The following is a 23,735-nucleotide window of genomic DNA, read 5'->3' on the forward strand; positions in this document are numbered from 1 at the left end:
CGAAAATGACAAATATTGCATTGTATTGTTATTGAATGCATTGTTTTCTACAGTATATTACTGTTTTAATGGAAAATGGTTTGTTACTGTCAGAATCCGTTTTTCTACAGTAAGGTCTAACAGTGCATGTAAACCTGTAGTAGGAGACTCATACAACAATATTAGGAACCTTAAAGGCATAATTGGGGCACTTTAATAGGTTAAACTGACAGTGTTACACCCTCGGACATTGTTACATACTCCTCCACCACAACTAATTTTTGTTTTGTCTCTAAATTTCTTTCAGAAAACCAATGCCTGATCTGGCTTCTTGAATAATTAATAAACACAGTGGACTATCCATTCCATAATGGTGTTCAAAAGTAAGTATGTTTCTTTTCCTGTTTTCATATAGAATCGTATTGCATATTTCAATAGGTTACTGACTGAATTAAATGACATTTGATTAAGGGTTGGCTAAAAGAATTCATGGTAACACTTTATTTTAAGGGTCCAGAATAATGCATTAAGCATTAATTAATGATGAACTTGTTCACAATTAAGCATTAGTTAAGAATGAACACACTAGTAATTAATGATTAACTTTACATTGTAAGGGTCAGAATTATGCATTAGTTAAGCATAAATAAACTAGTAATTAATGATTTACTTGTTCACAATTATGCATTAGTTAAGGATGCCACAATAATAATTAATGATTAACATATAGTAGGGCATGAGAACCTTAACCCTTTAACTGCCCGCTCAACCAAATGGTTGAGCACATTTTGAGTCACTATATTTTGAACAGAGGTGGGTAATCCAGGGCTCAGAGAGTAAAAGTCCTGCCATATTTTTATTCCACCCACTGAAGCATTAATGAGATAATAAGTGATTAATTGAGTGATGATTGAGCATTATTGAAGACACCTGATGATAACAAGCAGAATCACTGAAGGAGAAAATCACAATTTTTAAGTTACCATCATCGAGGTCAGGGTTTGTTTTAGTTGAGCTCTTGACCCTTGACTTTTTAATATTAGATTTTGTTTGGGCAGTTTTAACTGCATTAAAACCAACCAGACAAGCAAAGTTAAAAGATGCTGCTGTTGGTTATGTTTTCACGTAATCCTTATTTGATCTGAATCACTGAACTCATTTAAAGCCCAATCTCTGAGTTAGATTGACATTATTGATTACAGCAGCACTGTGATTCTACAGCAGAAGATCAGCTTTATCAATACAATTTTTTTTTTTTAAAGTTCTGTTTAAAAACAAAAAACAAAACTCATTTGAACACACAGACGTAAAGAATCAGCCTGTGAATGGTGAGAATAATAAAGCATGTTGCAATGCATTCTGGGTGCCACCAATCAAAATTCATCCATGCCTCCCAGCATGCATTGCTGCATGAATAAATTATGATCTGAATTGTCTTAGTAATTTTCTTTATTCTCACTATTAAAATTTTGCTGTTTTTCTGTGACTTTTTAGTAGCTTGTTTTCTAATGTTCAGAGTTGATCTGTTTATCAGAATATGTTGCTTGTCACCGTTGTTGAGATTCACAGGCTGATTCTTGATGTCTGTGTGTGCCTAAAATAGCTTTTTTTTTTTTTTTTTTTTGTGAAAAGAACAACTTTAAAAAAAAAAAAAAAAAATTCTGTATTGCAGAAGCTGATCTTCTGCTGTAGAATCACAGTGCTGCTGTAATCAATAATGTAAATCGAGCTCAGAGATTGGGCTCTAAATGAGTTCAGTGATTCAGAACAAATAATGACTATGTGAAAACATAACAAACACCATCATCTTTTAACTTTGCTTGTCTGGGGTGAGTTTCCCAAAAGCATCATTGGTAAACCATGGTCGTAAGTCCCATTGAACTCTATTGGTAACGATGGAACTTGCGACCAAAGTTCGCTTTGGGAAACGCACCCCTGGTTGGTTTTAATGCAGTTAAAACTGCCCAAACAAAATCTAATATTAAAAAGTCAAGAGTCAAGAGCTCAACTAAAACAAACCCTGACCTCGATGATGGTAACTTAAAAATTGTGATTTTCTCCTTTGGTGATTCTGCTTGTTATCATCAGGTGTCTTCAATAATGCTCAATCATCACTCAATTAATCACTTATTTATCTCATTAATGCTTCAGTGGGTGGAATAAAAATATGGCAGGACTTTTACTCTCTGACCCCTGGATTACCCACCTCTGTTCAAAATATAGTGACTCAAAATGTGCTCAACCATTTGGTTGAGCGGGCAGTTAAAGGGTTATAGGCATAATTATTTACAAATTATTAAACATTTGAAAGATACACATTTATGCTATAAATAAACAAAAATAACCTAGTAATTAATGATTAACTGAATGTGCAGTATATGCCTTTTAGTCATTATCTACAACTTAATAAACCATATATTATTTTTGTGTAGTAGTGATGCAATTATATTTCTGTGGCATTATATTAAATTAACTGAACAATAAACTAGTAATTATGCGTAATTACTGCTGATTTTCAGTTATAAATTGCTAAAATACACTGTTAGACCTTGCTGGGCTTTTTTACAGTAAAATACTGGCAACACTGTTATTATGGCAAACTAATATGTATTATATGCTAATAATGTGAGCATATTATTACTTTGAACTTATTCAATTTAAAAACATTTTAGATGGAGATTTTTACTGCACCAACAACTACACAGTCACAATCTGTTAAATAAAACAACATGCAGCATATCATCAATGCATTTTGATCTTCTCCTGAACTTAAGCACAGGCTCTACTCTTCAGCATGATGGTGACACACAAAACTCAATTTTACAGTAAACTACTGGCAACAGTGTTGCCAGTTTATTACTGTTTTTTTTTTAACTTACAGTTTGTAACTGTTAAAATACATTTTGTGGGTGTGGCTTTTTATCTTACACCTTTAACCCTTTCAACCCCACAGGAACATCCTCTATTGTCCACACTACAGAGTAAAAGTAACATTGATGCTGTTGCAGTGAGATAATTAAGTTAATATTTAAGTGATGATTGAGCATTAATGATAAACACCTGCTGTTAACAAGCAGAATCACTGAAAAGAGGAACAAGAACGGAAAAAAACAAGCAGAAACACAGAATGCATTGTTTTCTACAGTATATTACTGTTTTAATGGAAAATGGTTTGTTACTGTCAGAATTTGGCCGTTTTTCTACAGCAAGGTCTAACAGTGTACAGCAAAATCCCCAGTGTTAAATTAACACCCAAAGTGTACATATGAGTCCATCTTGCCGGGTGTTAAATTAACACTGAAGCAGTATTAAAGTTAATGAGATAATTGATTGATGATTGAGTGATGATTGACAATTAGTGGAGACACCTGATGTTAATAAGCAGAATCACTGAAGAAACAACAAGAGAAAAAGAGAGAGACACAACAACTACAACTGACTTCCAGCCATTAAACATTATTACACTTATTATTAACCAGTTTGATTTGATTTCTGTCATACATCAACAAAAGTTCTTATTGAGAATTAACAGATGTTTAGATGTTGATGTTTTAATGAAAGTTTAGTTTGAAGTCACCATTATGGTGAAAAGCATTTCCTTTAGTTGGGCTCTTGACTCTATTTATTAACATTAATTTATCTCTGGCTGCTCCAACTTTGTGTTTGTAGAGCACATTTGTTATGGCCAGAGAAACTATGATCTGAGCTGTGTTTCCCAAAAGTGCTGTGAGCCAAAGTTGATAAATTTAGGTTTACAATGCTTTGGGAAGCACAGTCAAAATGGTTGTGTTTTCTCGTTGTGAAATGGCCAGATTCATTGGTGACATCCAGTATTAACTGGTGATATATATTTCTTTATAGTAAATCACTGTTACCACTTGAGATCCAGCAGAGCTTTAATAATCTGAAGGGTTTTTTTTGAAACACACACAGACATCAAGAATCAGCATATGACCCTCAACAATGGTGACAATCAAACAAAGTGCTTCATGTTGCAGTGCCACATTCAGTTACAGTCAGAGATTTAGACTCTAAACGACATCAGGTAATGATTATATCATCATGAAATTATATTGTGACCATAACAAATGTGCTTTACAAACACAAAGTTGGAGCAGCCAGAGAACAATTAATAATAAAAGGTAAAGAGTCAAGAGCCCAACTAAAGCAAACGCTGACCTCTTTCATGGTGACTTGAAATGAAACATTCCATAAAACATTAATTAACACCTTTTTTCTCTCTTTCCTTCAATGATTCTGCTTATTAACATCAGGTGTCACCACTAATTGTCAATCACCACTCAATCATCAATCAATTATCTCATTAACTTTAACACTGCTTCAGTGTTACTTTTTAACACCCGGCAAGATGGACTCATATGGAATGTTTAAAAATGTGTTTAAAATGAAATGTTGTAAAATGTGAAAATGAAAAGGATTTAATAAATTCTGATTTTAATTCAGTGTGTGTGTAAAATATATATATCTCATTATAGTCAACGATTGTACACTGTCAAAGACAATTTTGTCCCCTTTTTGAAGGGTCAATTTGTGTACTGTTAAATAAAGGTACAAAATTGTCACCAAAGGTACAAAACTGGTCTCTTAAGGTACAAATCACAAGGGTACACATTTGTACCTTTGTACCATTGTACCCCTAAAGGTACAATTTTGTACTTTTTTTTCTAAGAGTGTAGTCTGAATGATGATGTGTTGCAGTCACAGTCCTCTCTGGTGATATATAATAGTTTTGTATCAGGTACAAGCAGAATTAAGTTATTAAACCCCGAAAATGGTATCCCGCTTCACTTCACTTCACGGCATGTCGCAATCTGGGCCGAAGCAGGTGAGAGCCAATGAGCGTTGATATCACTGCCGTAAAACGTGTTGTTCATACGGAAGCTCATGATCTCGAGATAACAAAAGTTGTTTTTTCATGATCACGACTTATTTTCTCGTGATCTCGAGATAACAAAAGTTGTTTTCTCGTGATCACGACTTATTTTCTGCTCTAAATTACACAAATGTGCCAACAGGTGGCAGTATATTACCAAATATAACTGATGATGTGCTGTAAATGTCCACTTTACTGTACTAGCTCATATTGGCTCAGATTGTACGAGTTTCGGACAGAGAGATTTTTCGTGATCGCTTTATTTTGTGCAGTATTATGTGCGTTAAGTGATTAACTTAACTGTTAAATTACTGATTATAATTATTTTGCTTGAAAGTGTACACTGTTAGACCTTACTGTAGAAAAACGGCCAAATTCTGACAATAACAAACCATTTTCGATTAAAACAATAATATACTAGTAATATACTAGTAATAGTGTTAAGAGCCACATCCAAAACTGTAGTCACAACCTATTTAGATATGATACACAAACACTTATGAATAAATCTTAATACTTCCACAAATGCAGTATTGCTATACTGCACTGTTAGACCTTGCTGTAGAAAAACAGACAAATTCTGACAGTAACAAACCATTTTCCATTAAAACAGTAATATACTGTAGAAAACAATGCATTCTGGGTAATTTTTGTCATTTTCGAGAAAATAGCCTACAGGAATATACTGTGAGTTAACATCGCTCAAAGTCGACACTCAGAGGCTGTGTTCTAAATCACACCCTATACCCTCATTCACTATTCCCTACATTAGTTCACTAATATAGTCCACTTGACAGAGTGAATGAAAAGAAGAGAGTGAATTCAGACACTGATGAACACCTGATAAGCAGAATCACTGAAGGACACAAAAACAAAACCAGAATAAAGAGAAGAGACGTGCAGAAACACAAGAACTACAACTGACTTCAGCCACACTGAGTGTGAAAACAAGTTCACAAACCAGTTTGACATTATTTCTTTCATACATGTACAGAAGTTCTTGTTGAGAATTAACAGATATGGATGTTGATATTTTATTGAAAATAAAAATTTATTGAAGTTTGCAGTCACCATCGTAGTGACCAGTGTCTGCTTTAATTCAGCTCTTGACTCTTTAATATTAGCTTTCTCTGCTTTAACTGAGTGTTTATAAAACACATTTGTTATGGCAAGAAAAAGCCAACAGAAAGTTGATCAGGTTTTTTGGCTGTTGTGATGATGCTGTAATCATCTTGGACTTGTTTAACTCACTGATCTTTTTCAGTGTTTAGTCTTTTAATGGGTATTTTATCTTTATTGATTATACTATATCTGTGATTCAACAGCGTAAGAACCAGCAACCCTTCAGTAATCATTTATTTAGGAGAATATATGAGTCTTATTTTTTCATAAAATATTTTGAGCGTCTACACAACTTGGACAGCAGAAACATCAATAATCAGAATATGAATCTCAACAATGGTGACAAATCAAAAGTTTAATGTTGCAATGCACGCTGGATGCCAGCATTGTACAAAACTCCCAGCATGCACTGCAGCATGAATAAATTATGCAGCTTTATTGCCACCATTGTTGAGACTGATGTGCTGATTTTTGATATCTGTGTGAGTCTAAATAAAGCTGCAGCTGTTTTTTGTGCATGGCGTTTAAAAATAAACTCTTTTTAGCTGATTGTTGTTGGAGCTCTTGCTGTAGTTTCACAGTGGTGATACTGTAAAATATTAGTTTAATACTAAACAATGTAACAATAGATAAAACACGGTATGAATTCAGTGAATCAAGAGACTATGTGATGGTTAGGTCTTCACCAACACATAACTATCAGCACTCAACGATACTTTTTTTTTTCTCCACATTTGTGTCTGCCATAACAAATGTGACTTGCAAAAACAGTCTAAGCAACCACTGAAAAAACCAAAAAAACTGATGTATAAAAAGTCATGGGTCAACTAAAAGCAAATGCTGATCTCCTCAATGGTGACATCAAACCAAACATTTCCACCAAAATATCAACATCTAAACTTATGTTAATTCTCAATAAGATCTTCTGTAGAAATAAAGTTAATCTGGTCAGTAATAAGTGTAATAATGTCTAATGGCTGGAAGACAGTTGAAGTTTCTGCTCATATTTATTCCGTTCTTGTTCCTCTTTTCAGTGATTCTGCTTGTTAACAGCAGGTGTTCATCATTTATGCTTAATCATCACTTAAATATTAACTTATCTCACTGCAACACAGCATCAATGTTACTTTTACTCTGTAGTGTGGACACTAGAGGATGTTCCTGTGGGGTTGAAAGGGTTAAAGGTGTAAGATAAAAAGACAAGCTACAGTTTTATACTGGCAACACTGTTGCCAGTAATTTAGTGTAAAATTGATTTTTGTGGGTCACCATTGTGCTGAAGAGTAGAGCCTGTGCTTAAGTTCAGGAGAAGATCCAGAGACATTGGTGATATGCTGCATGTTGTTTAATTTAACAGATGGGGACTGTGTAGTTGCTGGTGCAGTGAAAATCTTTTTTTTTTTTTAAATGTTTTTATTGAACTCTAAATAAATAAGTTCATAGTAATAATATGCTCATATTATTAGCATATAATAAAAATGAGTTTATAAATTTAAATGGCACTTTGACAATTTGAGGCAGTTGGTTTCTGCAAATGAAATGAGATAACACGAGTTTTAATTTAGTGCATGGTATCTTTACAGTAACATACTGTAGATTACAGTAAATAACTGGCAACAGTGTTGCCAGCATTTTACTGTAAAAAAGCCCGGTAAGGTCTAACAGTGCATCTCGTCCATAGAGGTTGACTAATAGACTAATTTATTTTTTTTTTTTTTGTGAATTTAAGCCTTTAACTGCCCGCTCAACCAAATGGTTGAGCACATTTTGAGTCACTATATTTTGAACAGAGGTGGGTAATCCAGGGGTCAGAGAGTAAAAGTCCTGCCATATTTTTATTCCACCCACTGAAGCATTAATGAGATAAATAAGTGATTAATTGAGTGATGATTGAGCATTATTGAAGACACCTGATGATAACAAGCAGAATCACTGAAGGAGAAAATCACAATTTTTAAGTTACCATCATCGAGGTCAGGGTTTGTTTTAGTTGAGCTCTTGACCCTTGACTTTTTAATATTAGATTTTGTTTGGGCAGTTTTAACTGCATTCAAACCAACCAGAAAGTTAAAAGATGCTGCTGTTGGTTATGTTTTCACGTAATCCTTATTTGATCTGAATCACTGAACTCATTTAGAGCCCAATCTCTGAGTTAGATTGACATTATTGATTACAGCAGCACTGTGATTCTACAGCAGAAGATCAGCTTTATCAATACAATTTTTTTTTTTAAAGTTCTGTTTAAAAACAAAAAACAAAACTCATTTAAACACACAGACGTAAAGAATCAGCCTGTGAATGGTGAGAATAATAAAGCATGTTGCAATGCATTCTGGGTGCCACCAATCAAAATTCATCCATGCCTCCCAGCATGCATTGCTGCATGAATAAATTATGATCTGAATTGTCTTAGTAATTTTCTTTATTCTCACTATTAAAATTTTGCTGTTTTTCTGTGACTTTTTAGTAGCTTGTTTTCTAATGTTCAGAGTTGATCTGTTTATCAGAATATGTTGCTTGTCACCGTTGTTGAGATTCACAGGCTGATTCTTGATGTCTGTGTGTGCCTAAAATAGCTTTTTTTTTTTTTTTGTGAAAAGAACAACTTTAAAAAAAAAAAAATTCTATATTGCAGAAGCTGATCTTCTGCTGTAGAATCACAGTGCTGCTGTAATCAATAATGTAAATCGAGCTCAGAGATTGGGCTCTAAATGAGTTCAGTGATTCAGAACAAATAATGACTATGTGAAAACATAACAAACACCATCATCTTTTAACTTTGCTTGTCTGGGGCGAGTTTCCCGAAAGCATCGTTGGTAAACCATGGTCGTAAGTCCCATTGAACTCTATTGGTAACGATGGAACTTGCAACCAAAGTTCGCTTTGGGAAACGCACCCCTGGTTGGTTTTAATGCAGTTAAAACTGCCCAAACAAAATCTAATATTAAAAAGTCAAGGGTCAAGAGCTCAACTAAAACAAACCCTGACCTCGATGATGGTAACTTAAAAATTGTGATTTTCTCCTTTGGTGATTCTGCTTGTTATCATCAGGTGTCTTCAATAATGCTCAATCATCACTCAATTAATCACTTATTTATCTCATTAATGCTTCAGTGGGTGGAATAAAAATATGGCAGGACTTTTACTCTCTGACCCCTGGATTACCCACCTCTGTTCAAAATATAGTGACTCAAAATGTGCTCAACCATTTGGTTGAGCGGGCAGTTAAAGGGTTAAATATAAATGTTACACATAGTAGTTACGTCAGGCTGTCGCTGGCCAATATGATTTGAAAAAAAACAAACAGATTTGTGTGAACAGTCTTAAGAATAACTAATAAAAAAAAGTGAACATTGTAATATTTGTCTTTTTTTTTATGCCAGGTGTCGCATGGTCACTGTTGGCTATAATCTCTTTAATCCTCTGTAAATGTAAGTCATTAGTGTTTGCTTCAATCACATGTCTGTTGACCCTACTTTTTTATACAGTTGATTACATTAATTTCTCAGTATTTTGTCATTGTCAAAACTCCACACAGTTGTCTATGTAAGCACAGAGCTTAAGGCAGGCTCACACTACATGACTTTTGGCTGGATTTTACTGTCGCAGAGAGATTTCCATGGTCTGAGACAAAACCTTTGGATCGTGGCCAAATCAGTGCTCGTTGCGGTCATTGATTCTTGTCAAAAATGAGCATGTCAGTGACGTGATCTCAAGCAGTCACAGATGCTATAATATTTTTAAACCTGTTTGATATTATTGCCACGTGATCTTGTAGTGTGACCGAAACAACATGGTAAACTGTTCATGCAAATGAATGTACATGAATGCAAGGCGAAAATTTGATTATAATTGTTTTATACTAATAAAGTAACAAGAAATATATTTTTAAAATTTAAATAAATGGTCTTTGCTCTATACTTAAAATTATTATATATTTTATTTACCGTCAGTTTTTGCTGAACAGACATGGACATCCAGCCCATGTGTATTTCTGCCCAATTTTCCTTTTTTGTCCCATCTTTTTTTCTGCACAGATGACTTGGGCAGCAAGCAACATTCGAGTGGCTCTCTAATGTCTTGCGTGATTTTGTGTAAGAAAACAATTTTTATTGTTGGTAGGGTTTCCGCTTGGCGAAAGATCTTGTAGTTTGAACACCTTATCGGCAGAGGTGTAAAGTCCAGGGGTCAGAAAGTAAAAGTCCTGCCATATTTTTTATTCCACCCACTGAAGCAGTGTTAAAGTTAATGAGATAATTAAATGATTAATTGAGTGATGATTGACCATTATTGAAGACACCTGATGATAACAAGCAGAATCACCAAAGGAGAAAATCACAATTTTTAAGTTACCATCATGGAGATGAGTGTTTGAAGTTGATCAGGTGGTGTTGGTTATGTTTTCACATAATCATTTTTTGATCTGAATCACTGAACTCATTTAGAGCCCAATCTCTGAGTTAGATTTACATTATTGATTACAGCAGCACTGTGATTCTACAGCAGATCAGCTTTATCAATATAATCTGAAGGATTTTGCAAATGTTGTTCTGATTTAAAAAAAAAAAAATAATAATAATTATTTTAGGCACACAGACATCAAGAATCAGCCTGTGAATCTCAACAACGGTGACAAGCAACATATTCTGATAAACAGATCAACTCTGAACATTAAAAAACAAGCTACTAAAAAGTCACATAAAAACAGAAACAAAATAAATAAAAATAACGCAACCACAATCAAAATTCATCCATGGCTCCCATCATGCATTGCTGCATCAATAAATTATGAGCTGAATTGTCTTAGTAATTTCCTTTATTCTCACTATTTTATTTATTTTTTTCTGTTTTTATGTGACTTTTTAGTAGCTTGTTTTCTAATGTGATCTGTTGATCAGAATATGTTGCTTGTCATTGTTGTTGAGATTCACAGGCTGATTCTTGATGTCTGTGTGTGCCTAAAAGATTTTTTTTTTTTTTTTTTTTTTTAATCAGAACAATTTTTTAAGAAATACCTTTGAATTATATAGAAAAAGCTGATCTTCTGCTATAATCAATAACGTAAATCTAACTCAGAGATTGGACTCTAAATGAGTTCAGATCAAATAATGATTATGTGAAAACATAACCAACACCACCTGATCATCTTTGCTTGTATGGCTGTTATAACTCAGTTACAACAGCCCAACCAAAATCTAATATTAAAAAGTCAAGGGTCAAGAGCCCAACTAAAGCAAAAACTCATCTCCACGATGGTAACTTAAAACTGTGAATTTCTCCTTTGATTCTGCTTGTTAACAGCAGATCACCTTCCTGACACATTTAATGTGTTAAAATCATAACACAATGAATGTGTCAAAATGAACACAAGTCATCCACCGATGAAGAAAGAGGCACAAACTTGCTTAACGGCTTGTGGAGTGACGTAGCAGCAATGTGATTGGATGATAGTTTAACACATGTTGTGTTGGACACAGTGTTGTTTCTCTCTCTCTCTCTCTCTCTCTCTCTCTCAGTGGAATAAAAAATATGGCAGGACTTTTACTTTCTGACCCCTGAACTTTACAGAAAACGTATTGTGTAGTGTGAATTCATGGCGATTCATGTAGTCTCATAGTTCTGTGGTGTGAGTTTGCCTTAGACTAGTTAATCTCACTTTCAAATGCATACAAGTCTCACAGTGTTGTGGGCTGGTGGGAGAAACTACAATGGAATTTGTGAAATTTTCATGAATGAATTTGCCTTTAGAATCAGATTGTGACTATCATAAATTGCCAAAGAATAAATAAACTTTTGTAAAATGCAAAAACACTACAAATTTAGAAAATATTTTATACATTTTAAAGGATGAATACAATGTATCACAAAAATGAACAGTGTAGTCCACAGAGCCTGCAGTTTTTCGAAATGTCAAAAGAAAAGAAAATGTCTCATGTATTGATAAATGCATGGCAACAGTGTAAACTTGTGTTTCAAATTTAATTATTTTGCTAAACATGCTGGATATAATTTCACCTGGCATCTGTGTATTCTGACTTTGATCACATCTTTATCATCATCAGGTTTAATATCCACCACTGCCGCTGAATCAAGAGCAGCAGTCAGTTCAATTTTGGACTGTAAGCTTGATAACGACACATACATCTGCATCGGTGCTCAATACCACATGTACTGCAACACAACAATGCATCGTTTCTACTACCAGAGATACCAGAACCAAAACCAATACCAGTGCTTGAGTAATGACTGTATCTGTGTTGGTAATAATGACACATGTACATGTTACTATAATACTTCATCCTGCTTCTGTGAGAATTTTAGCAATAACATCACTATCCCTACAGCAGTTAGGCCAGTCTATGACTGTGGGTTTTATAATGATTTGTACATCTGCACTGGTGCTCGGTACCGCATGTACTGCAACACAAGTGTACATGATTTCCATTACAGCATGTACCATTACCACTGTTTTAATGGTAAATGTGACTGCATTGGTGTTAGAGACACCTGTACATGCTCTGGTAGCAATTTGTCCTCCTGCTTCTGTGAGAATTATGGCAATAACATCACTATCCCTGCAGCTGTTAGTACAGTCTATGACTGTGTGCTTTATAACGACACATACATCTGCACTGGTGCTCAGTACCGCATGTACTGCAACACAAGAATGCATCATTTCTCCTCCCAGAGATATCAGTACCAAAACCAATACCAGTGTGTAAATAATAACTGTAACTGTATTGGTAATAAGGACACATGTACATGTTACAATTTTAACGCCACCTCCTGCTTCTGTGAGTACAACATCTCCACGCCAACTACCACAGGTGAGCATGTTTCTAGACTGAAATGTGGAAGCATTTCATTTGACTATTTTCATGTTGCAATGATGAATTCCCTCATTACAGGTCTGGATAACATACTGCCGGATCAATGCAGGGTAAGCTGAATATTTAAATTTACACAGAGCACAGAGTCTTTCAGTTTTATTTATAAAGCTCAATTGTGATTTCAGAGTCAGATCTCTAGAGAATGTCTTCAAAATCTTCTCGACAATATAGAGAACATTACAGATCAAGTGCTTCCTTTGACTGTAAGTTTTTAAGAGAGAAATCATAAAATAATAAAATATCTGTCATTTATATAACAGAACATTTATACACACTGTTAGACCTTGCTGTAGAAAATGGCCCATTTCTGTCAGTTACAAACCATTTTCCATTAAAACAGTAATATACTGTAGAAAACAATGCATTCTGGGTAATATTTGTCATTTTCGAGAAAATAGCCTAAAGGAATATACTGTGAGTTAAAGGATTTGCAGAAACTAACTACCTCAGACTGTCATTTAAATGTACTAACTAACTTTAATTATACGCTAATAACATATGCATATTATCACTATGAACTTATTTCTTTAAAGTTATAAAAAAAAAAACTTCAAAGAAAAAAATTTTCACTGCACCAGCAACTACACAGTCACCATCTGTTAAATAAAACAATATGCAGCATATCACCAATGTCTCTTGATCTTCTCCTGAACTTAAGCACAGGCTCTACTCTTCAGAACGATGGTGACCCACAAAACTCAATTTTACACTAAACTACTGGCAACAGTGTTACCAGTATATAACTGTTTTTTAACTTACAGTTTGTAACTGTTAAAATACATTTTGTGGGTGTGTCTTTTTACACCTTTAACCCTTTCAACCCCACAGGAACATCCTCTAGTGTCCACACTACAGAGTAAAAGTAACATTGATGCTGTTGGATAATTGCAATAAGATAATTAAGTTAATTTTTAAGTGATGATTGAGCATCAATGATAAACACCTGCTGTTAACAAGCAGAACCACTGAAAAGAGGAACAAGAACAGAATAAATACAAGCAGAAACTACAACTGTCTTCCAGCCATTAGACATTATTACACTTATTACTGACCAGATTAACTTTATTTCTACAGAAGATCTTATTGAGAATTAACAAAAGTTTAAATGTTGATGTTTTGTTGAAAGTGTTTGGTTTGATGTCACCATTGAAGAGATCAGCGTTTGCTTTAGTTGAGCTCTTTACCCATGACTTCTTGTACACCAGTTTTTTGATCAACTTTATGTTTGGCTTTTTCTTGCCATGTCAAACATATTCTATAAACACTCAGTTACAGCAGAGAAAACTAACTTAAAAGAGTCAAGAGCCCAATTAAAGCAGACACTGGTCACTACGATGGAGGCTGCAAACTTCAATACATTTTTATTTTCAATAAAACATCAACATTTATATCTGTTAATTCTCAACAAGAACTTCTGTACATGTATGAAAGAAATAATGTCAAACTGGTTTGTGAACTGGTTTGACACTCAGTGTGGCTGAAGTCAGTTGTAGTTCTTGTGTTTCTGCTCGTCTCTTTTTTCTGGTCTTGTTTCTCTGTCCTTCAGTGATTCTGCTTATCAGGTGTTCATCAGTGTCTGAATTCACTCTCTTCTTTTCATTCACTCTGTCAAGTGGACTATATTAGTGAACTAATGTAGGGAATAGTGAATGAGGGTATAGGGTGTGATTTAGTACACAGCCTCTGAGTGTCGACTTTGAGGAATGTTAACTCACAGTATATTCCTGTAGGCTATTTTCTCAAAAATGACAAATATTACCCAGAATGCATCGTTTTCTACAGTATATTACTGTTTTAATGGAAAATGGTTTGTTACTGTCAGAATTTGGCCGTTTTTCTACAGCAAGGTCTAACAGTGCAGTGTAGCAATACTGCATTTGTGGAAGAATTAAGATTCATTCATAAGTGTTTGTGTATCATAACTAATTAGGTTGTGACTACAGTTTTGGATGTGGCTCTTAACACTTCAAAGATTTCAGAGTCAGCTGACTCAAAGGAACTAGTGATATTAGGAAACAGTGTAATAAAAGCCAGTGAGAAGCTCATATCTTCACTGGTGAAGCCAACAGACACAAGTGACAATGTCAGTTTTACTCTCGACTCTGTAGGTAAGTGAAGACATAACTGCAAATACATACAATTTTTCAATGATGTAGTTACTGAATGTGCAGATGGTTTGTGAATTAATAAAGGAGTTTATCAATAATTCAATAATTATAGCTTATATTATTATAATAATATTATATATAATCATTATATATTATATATAATATTATAATAATTATAATTATATTATATAAATTTTATTTATTTGTATACGTAGAAATCCTTTTTTGGATTAAGGTGCTGAATCTGTGTTTTTGCAGATAGTTCCTCGTGTATTTCTTGCTATGTTAAATGAATTTTATTTATAAATGTATAAATAAAAGGAGACACAAGAGTTTAGATTTATTCACATTATTTTCTTTTAGAGGTACAAGTCTTCATGATTGGACCAAAGTTTACTTCAGATCAAATCCCTCAGCTGGACACCAAAAATGCTTCAATGGACATTGATCTTGTTGGGATTGCAAAGAGTAACAACGGAACAAGTATGTAAAACATATTTAATAAAAAAAACCGACATACACCACAGTCTGTACTACTATGTACTAACATTTAAATTAATCATTTGATACAATGCACTTACTGTGTACATACATGTTTTTACATTGTACTTATAGATAAAAAATACCTGCATGTATTTACAGCTGTAATTAATCTCTGTAATTATATCCATAATTAAACTGTTGACCTTCCCTTATTCCTTAACCCACCCTTAAACCTACCCATACCATCACACTTGTCCTTAAACTTACCCATGTCCCACCACAATAGCAGCAAACGTGTTTTGCAATACAATATGAACACAATAACTACATTGTACAGTGTATTGCCCCTTTTTCACATCACACATAATAGCAGTTTACAGTTTCTTGTCCCTCATATTAACAGAGTATTTACAGAGTCAATATGAGGCACAAAGTGCTATGGTGTAGGCTACTGCAGATGTCTTGTTTTTACACTGCAATCATAGTATATGCTGATAATGCAACAAACATACACTGTTAGACCTTGCCATGCTTTTTTACAGTAAAATACTGGCAATACTGTTGCCAGTTATTTACTGTATTACCAAGAACTTATTTCTTTAGAGTTCAATAAAAAAACATATTAAACAAAAAGATTTTCACTGCACCAGCAACTACACAATCACCATCTGTTAAATAAAACAACATGCAGCATATCACCAGTGTCTCTTGATCTTCTCCTGAACTTAAGCACAGGCTCTACTCTTCAGCACAATGGTGACCCACAAAACTCAATTTTACAGTAAATTACTGGCAACAGTGTTGCCAGTATATAACTGTTTTTAACTTAAAGTTTGTAACTGTTAAAAAACATTTTTGTGCATGTGTCTTTTTAATCTTGCACCTTTAACCCTTTCAACCCCACAGGAAAATCCTCTAGTGTCCACACTACAGAGTAAAAGTAAAATTGACGCTGTGTTGCAGTGAGATAAGTAAGTTAATATTTAAGTGATGATTGAGCATTAATGATGAACACCTGCTGTTAACAAGCAGAATCACTGAAAAGAGGAACAAGAACGGAATAAATATGAGCAGAAACACAACTGTCTTCCAGCCATTACACATTATTACACTTATTACTGACCAGTTTATCTTTATTTCTACAGAAGATCTTAATGAGAATTAACAGAAGTTTAGATGCTCATATTTTGGTGAAAATGTTTGGTTTGATGTTACCATTGAGGAGATCAGCATTTGCTTTAGCAAGAGTTCCAACAATTATCAGCTAAAATAAACTTATTTTTAAACACATCCATGTGGGGAACACACCCTAGAAAGTAAAATTAGCTCAAATAAAATAGTTAATTTATAGGGAATTACAAAAAGTTGTTTAGTTTACAACCAAGCAACTGAGTCATCCAACGTTCATTTGCTTGAGCTGTAATAAGCTCTTGTTACAGATATAAATATCCAACAATCGTGAAAACACTGATTAGAGCCGTAGAGCACGGTAACTTTAAAGGTCCCGTTCTTTGTGATCCCATGTTTCAAACTTTAGTTAGTGTGTAATGTTGTTGTTAGAGTATAAATAAAATCTGTAAAATTTTAAAGTTCAAAGTTCAATGCCAAGCGAGATATTTTATTTAACAGAAGTCGCCTACATCGAACGGCCAGTTTGGACTACATCCCTCTACTTCCTTCTTTAATGACGTCACTAAAACAGTTTTTTGACTAACCTCCACCCACAGGAATACACAAGAGTTGCGTTTGTAGAGTGTGTTTGTCGCCATGTCGTCGAAACGCTGTTATTTTCATCCCGCAGTCCAATCACCGGGTCTGATTCCGGCTCAAATTGATAGGGTAAAATTAAAGACATGTTTACAATAACACTGAGCGCATGCATCTCCACGTTATGGTAAGAGGCGTGACCTTTCCGGGCAAGATGCGCTAAACTGCTGTCGAATCACAACACAGGAACCGCTGGCACAATCAGAACTCGTTACGTATTTCTGAAGGAGGGACTTCATAGAACAAGAAAGTCATCAACCCGTTTTTATGACAGTGGAAACAGCGGTATACAGATAAGTAAATGATGTGAAAAATACTGTGTTTTTTTTACACGTGAAACATGAACACATGTTATATTGCACACTATAAACACAATCAAAGCTTCAAAAAAACACAAAAAACGGGACCTTTAAGATCGACAGTTTAAGACATACAATTTTAGATGCACATAATACAAGACATTTTCTTTTAAAAAAAATCTACAAGAGAGTTTATTTATTCTAACACAAACTAATCTAACACAAACACACATATATACACACACACATTCATTCATACACGTTGCAGTAAGAAAGGAAATGAGAGAGAAAGAGTTTTAAAAGAGAGCAAAATATGCACTTCAAAGATCTGACCTGAACGAACTATGAATCATTAATTTAAATGCACCAGTTCAGTTTTTTAGAACCTGGAGGCACTTGCTTGAGTCGACTTAAACATGTGCATCTTCTCGTCGGAGTGCAGGGAAGGGTTTTCCAAGTTGATGATTTGTCTTTTCAGGTCCAGATGGTAGTTAGGTAAAAACCAATCATGTTTGAGCTTGCTGGAAAGATGAAAGGAAGTCTCTTTGTCGCTGGAGTTAAAGTTGAAGCGGCAAAAGTCGTTGGTTGAACTTTGTGGAAAAACATGAGACTTTCAGCAGAAAATACATTAATTAAAAGAAAAGCAAAGTGAGTGAAAGTTGGATGGCTTGAATGAGCTGCTTGTCTGTTCTTCTTGTTACTCCATGGTTCTTGGTACTTGTCTGTTCTGCTTACTCTGGTCACAGCTGACCGGTTCTTTCTTCAAGTTCTCTAGTCTTTGTCTTTTTTGTCTTGACTATATCACTATCTTGCGATATGACTACTTAAACTTTTGTTTGTCACAGCTCTGAAAGGAGTTTTGGCCAATCAGATATCATCCTGTTTCAAAAGGGCTTTTCTCTGCCCCCAATCATAAATAGGTGTTACTTCCCATCTCTGCTTTAGCAGAGAGTGCCATTTTAACCATAATTTCTATTAAATGGAGTATGATACATTTTAAACAGATTTCATTCAAGTCAGGATTTAGGAAAGAGGAAAAGAATCCATTCCAAATAAGGCATACTTCCAGTCAGTCATTCAAGAGTTATCACATTTACATGAATTTTGGGTGTTCTAAAGCATAACTGGTTACAAGTAGTATTTGTGGACATGATTTAAAATGTATGCAGTTAAAAATTGTTTGGAACAATTTTGATGCAGTTTTAATTGTATAACATTCTCTGTTGGTTTTTCTGTGAAGTTAGGAAACAAAAGGTCTGCATTGTCTCTCTGTTTCTTTGATCTGGTGATCAAACACTCTTTATCTTCTAAGTGACCATTTGGTGTGACAAATGGCTGAATTCCTCACTTCTGCCAGGAAGCATGGGGGTTATAAAAGTAATTAAGCAAGGATTTTCATGTAGATGGCTGGAGCTGGAATTTCGATTCTGAATTAGAATTATGTTTTGAAAGAATCATTTGAATGATTAATTTTTCTGGTTCGTCCACGGCTCCAACAGGCACAAAAAAACAGCTGCAACATTATTTAGAAACACAAAAATCAAAAATCAGCACAATCTCAACAATGGTGGCAATAAAGCTGCATAATTTATTCATGCTGCATGCATTGCAACATTAAACCTTTGGATGTCACCATTGTTGAGATTCATATTCTGATTGTTGGTGTCTCTGCTGTGCAAGTTATGCAGGAGCTCAAAATATTGTATGCACTATAAGATTTATATATTCTCCTAAATAACTGATTACTGAAGCGTTGCTGGTTCTTATGCTATTGAATCACAGATATAGTAAAATCAATAAAGATAAAATGCCCATTAAATCAAAGACTAAACACAGAAAAAGATCAGTGAATTAAATAAGTCCAAGATGATTACAGGATCATCACAACAGCCAAAACACCTGATCAACTTTATGTTAGCTTTTTCCTGCCATAACAAACATGTTTTATAAACACTCAGTTTCAGCAGCCAGAGAAAGTTAATGTAAAAGAGTCAAGAGCTGAATTAAAGCAGACACTGGTCACTACGATGGAGACTGCAAACTTCAATAAATTTTTATTTTCAATAAAACATCAACATCCATATCTGTTAATTCCCAACAAGAACTTCTGTACATGTATGAAAGAAATAATGTCAAACTGGTTTGTGAACTTGTTTTCACACTCAGTGTGGCTGAAGTCAGTTGTAGTTCTTGTGTTTCTGCACGTCTCTTCTCTTTATTCTGGTCTTGTTTTTGTGTCCTTCAGTGATTCTGCTTATCAGGTGTTCATCAGTGTCTGAATTCACTCTCTTCTTTTCATTCACTCTGTCAAGTGGACTATATTAGTGAACTAATGTAGGGAATAGTGAATGAGGGTATAGGGTGTGATTTAGAACACAGCCTCTGAGTGTCGACTTTGAGCGATGTTAACTCACAGTATATTCCTGTAGGCTACTTTCTCGAAAATGACAAATATTACCCAGAATGCATTGTTTTCTACAGTATATTACTGTTTTAAAGAAAAATGGTTTGTTACTGTCAGAATTTGGCAGTTTTTTTTTTTCTAGAGACAATGCAGACCTTTTGTTTCCTAACTTCACAGAAAAACCAACAGAGAATGTTATACAATTAAAACTGCATCAAAATTTTTCCAAACAATTTTAACTGCATACATTTTAAATCATGTCCACAAATACTACTTGTAACCAGTTATGCTTTAGAACACCCAAAATTCATGTAAATGTGATAACTCTTGAATGACTGACTGGAAGTATGCCTTATTTGGAATGGATTCTTTTCCTCTTTCCTAAATCCTGACTTGAATGAAATCTGTTTAAAATGTATCATACTCCATTTAATAGAAATTATGGTCAAAATGGCACTATCTGCTAAAGCAGATATGGGAAGTAACACCTATTTATGATTGGGGGCAGAGAAAAGCCCTTTTGAAACAGGATGATATCTGATTGGCCAAAACTCCTTTCAGAGCTGTGACAAACAAAAGTTTAAGTAGTCATATCGCAAGATAGTGATATAGTCAAGACAAGAAAGACAAAGACTAGAGAACTTGAAGAAAGAACCGGTCAGCTGTGACCAGAGTAAGCAGAACAGACAAGTACCAAGAACCATGGAGTAACAAGAAGAACAGACAAGCAGCTCATTCAAGCCATCCAACTTTCACTCACTTTGCTTTTCTTTTAATTAATGTATTTTCTGCTGAAAGTCTCGTGTTCTAAGTTTTTCCACAAAGTTCAACCAACGACTTTTGCCGCTTCAACTTTAACTCCAGCGACAAAGAGACTTCCTTTCATCTTTCCAGCAAGCTCAAACGTGATTGGATTTTACCTAACTACCATCTGGACCTGAGAAGACAAATCATCAACTTGGAAAACCCTTCCCTGCACTCCGACGAGAAGATGCACATGTTTAAGTCAACTCAAGCAAGTGCCTCCAGGTTCTAAAAAAACTGAACTGGTGCATTTAAATTAATGATTTATGGTTCATTCAGGTCAGATCTTTGAAGTGCATATTTTGCTAGGAATTCTGTTCATCATATCACTCTCTCTCTTAAAACTCTTTCTCATTTCCTTTCTTACTGCAATGTGTATGAATGAATGTGTGTATATATGTGTGTTTGTGTTAGAATAAATAAACTCTCTTGTAGATTTTTTTTAAACGAAAGTGTCTTGTATTATGTGCATCTAAAATTGTATGTCTTAAACTGTCGATCTTAAAGTTACCGTGCTCTAATCAGTGTTTTCACGATTGTTGGATATTTATATCTGTAACAAGAGCTTATTACAGCTCTCTAGCAAATGAACGTTGGACGACTAAGTTGCTTGGTTGTAAACTAAACAACTCTTTATAATTCCCTATAAATTAACTATTTCATTTGAGCTTATTTTACTTCTTAGTGTGTGTTCCTTACATGGATGTTTAAAAATAAATTTATTTTAGCTGATAATTGTTGGAACTCTTGTTAAAGCAAACGCTGATCTCCTCAATGGTAACATCAAACCAAACATTTTCACCAAAATATCAACATCTAAACTTCAGTTAATTCTCAATAAGATCTTCTGTAGAAATAAAGATAAACTGGTCAGTAATAAGTGTAATAATGTGTAATGGCTGGAAGACAGTTGTGTTTCTGCTCATATGTATTCTGTTCTTGTTCCTCTTTTCAGTGGTTCTGCTTGTTAACAGCAGGTGTTTATCATTAATGCTCAATCATCACTTAAATATTAACTTATCTCACTGCAACACAGCGTCAATGTTACTTTTACTCTGTAGTGTGGACACTAGAGGATGTTCCTGTGGGGTTGAAAGGGTTAAAGGTGCAAGATTAAAAAGACACACGCACTAAAATGTTTTTTAACAGTTACAAAAACACCAACACTGTTGCCAGTAGTTTACTGTAAAATTGAGTTTTGTGGGTCACCATTGTGCTGAAGAGTAGAGCCTGTGCTTAAGTTCAGGAGAAGATCAAAAAGCTTTGGTGATATATTGCATGTTATTTTGTTTAACAGATGGTGACTGTGTAGTTGCTGGTGCAGTGCAAATCTTTTTATTTAAAATGTTTTTATTGAACTCTAAAGAAATAAGTTCATAGTAATGATATGCTCAGTGTTGCCAGTATTTTACTGTAAAAAAAAAGCCTGGCAAGGTCTAACAGTGCACTGAAGCAGTGAGTGATGATTAACAATTATTGAAGACACCTGATGATAACAAGCAGAGTCACCAAAGGAGAAAATCACAATTTTTAAGCCACCATCATGGAGATGAGTGTTTGCTTTAGTTGGGCTCTTGACCCTTGACTTTTAAATGTTAGATTCTGTTTGGGCTGTTGTAACTGAGTCATCTCTGAGTTAGATTTACATGATTGATTACAGCAGCACTGTGAGAAGATCAACTTTTTCAATAAAATCCAAAGGATTTCACAAACGGTGTTCTGATCAAAAAAAGGGTCATTTGGAGTCTGACTATCACCAGACCAAGCTCAATTTAAAAATGAACATTGGTCTGGGGAGTTTGCTATGTATTTCCTACTGCACAAGAGGCGTGATCAATAAGCATTATTCATGCAATTGGATAGTCCTTCAACCAATCAGATCAACAATCCGGGTGACGTACTTTGCAGAGCGACGCGAAAACTCCAGACAGGTTTACCCTGTGTGTCTCAATCAGCTCCCTAGTTCAGTAGTCAGGGCACTGATCAGGGAATCAGCCACATTCACTTTCATGATATACTGATTTACGACCTAGGGAACTAGGGAGTTGATTGAGATGCAGGTTTAGTTTGTATTGCTTTGTAGCATTGATCCGTGGTTTGCAGAAGAAGCAATGGCATCGAGCGTTTTTTGCAGGTTGTGCAAAAAAAAACATGAAAGTGATCGGTATTTACACCCACTCGAGCAATTTGTTTGTTAAACTAAAGAAGTCATTCAGCATTGTCGAGAGGTTAAAAGGCGACTCTGATACTGTTCTGGTTCAGTGTAAATGAATGCAGAATATAGAATATAATATAGTTGATATATTGAATATCAACAGTGGTGACCATCAAAAAGCATTTTGCAGTGCATTCTGGGAGCCACCAATCAAAATTCATCCATGGCTCCCATCATGCATTGCTGCATGAATAAATTATGAGCCGAATTGTCTGAGTAACTTCCTTTATTCTCACTTTTTTCTTTTTTTTCTGACTTTAGTAGCTTGTTTTCTAATGTTCAGAGTTGATCTGTTGATCAGAATATGTTGCTTGTCACTGTTGTTGAGATTCACAGGCTGTTTCTTGATGTCTGTGTGTGCCTAAGACATTTTTTTTTTTAATCAGAACAACTTTTGTGAAATCCTTCAGATTATATTAATAAAGCTGATCTTCTGCTGTAGAATCACAGTGCTGCTGTAATCAATAATGTAAATCTAACTCAGAGATTGGGCTCTAAATGAGTTCAGTGATTCAGGACAAATAATGATTATGTGAAAACATAACCAACACCACCTGATCATCTTTTCTTTTTGTGTGTCTAGATGTTACAACTCAGTTACAACAACCCAAACAAAATCTAATATTAAAAAGTCAAGGATCAAGAGCCCAACTAAAGCAAACACTCATCTCCACAATGGTGGCTTAAAAATTGTGATTTTCTCCTTTGGTGATTCTACTTGTTATCATCAGATGTCTTCAATAATGGTCAATCATCACTAAATTAATCAC

At 34.6% G+C, this 23,735-nt stretch overlaps 1 protein-coding gene across 1 annotated transcript; it reads left to right on the plus strand.

The window, feature by feature from the left end:
- The first annotated feature begins 286 nt into the window (after positions 1-286).
- Positions 287-16,414, plus strand: LOC125271435. The gene is made up of 8 exons (XM_048195523.1): positions 287-362; positions 9,379-9,426; positions 12,058-12,822; positions 12,904-12,935; positions 13,011-13,088; positions 14,816-14,993; positions 15,357-15,476; positions 16,383-16,414. The coding sequence occupies exons 1-8, from the start codon at positions 350-352 to the stop codon at positions 16,412-16,414; spliced, it is 1,266 nt and encodes a 421-aa protein (XP_048051480.1). The 5' UTR covers positions 287-349.
- Positions 16,415-23,735: the final 7,321 nt, after the last annotated feature.

The sequence above is a fragment of the Megalobrama amblycephala genome, linkage group LG1 (assembly GCF_018812025.1).
Source record: "Megalobrama amblycephala isolate DHTTF-2021 linkage group LG1, ASM1881202v1, whole genome shotgun sequence".
In the NCBI taxonomy this organism is placed as follows: Eukaryota; Metazoa; Chordata; class Actinopteri; order Cypriniformes; family Xenocyprididae; genus Megalobrama; species Megalobrama amblycephala.

What these genes read in the sequence shown, in the direction of transcription:
- LOC125271435 (XM_048195523.1), top strand. An exon ending in ATCAAGTGCTTCCTTTGACT is followed by an intron (nt 13,089 to 14,815) that starts GTAAGTTTTTAA and finishes ATAACTAATTAG; the next exon opens with GTTGTGACTACAGTTTTGGA. An exon ending in TTTTACTCTCGACTCTGTAG is followed by an intron (nt 14,994 to 15,356) that starts GTAAGTGAAGAC and finishes ATTTTCTTTTAG; the next exon opens with AGGTACAAGTCTTCATGATT.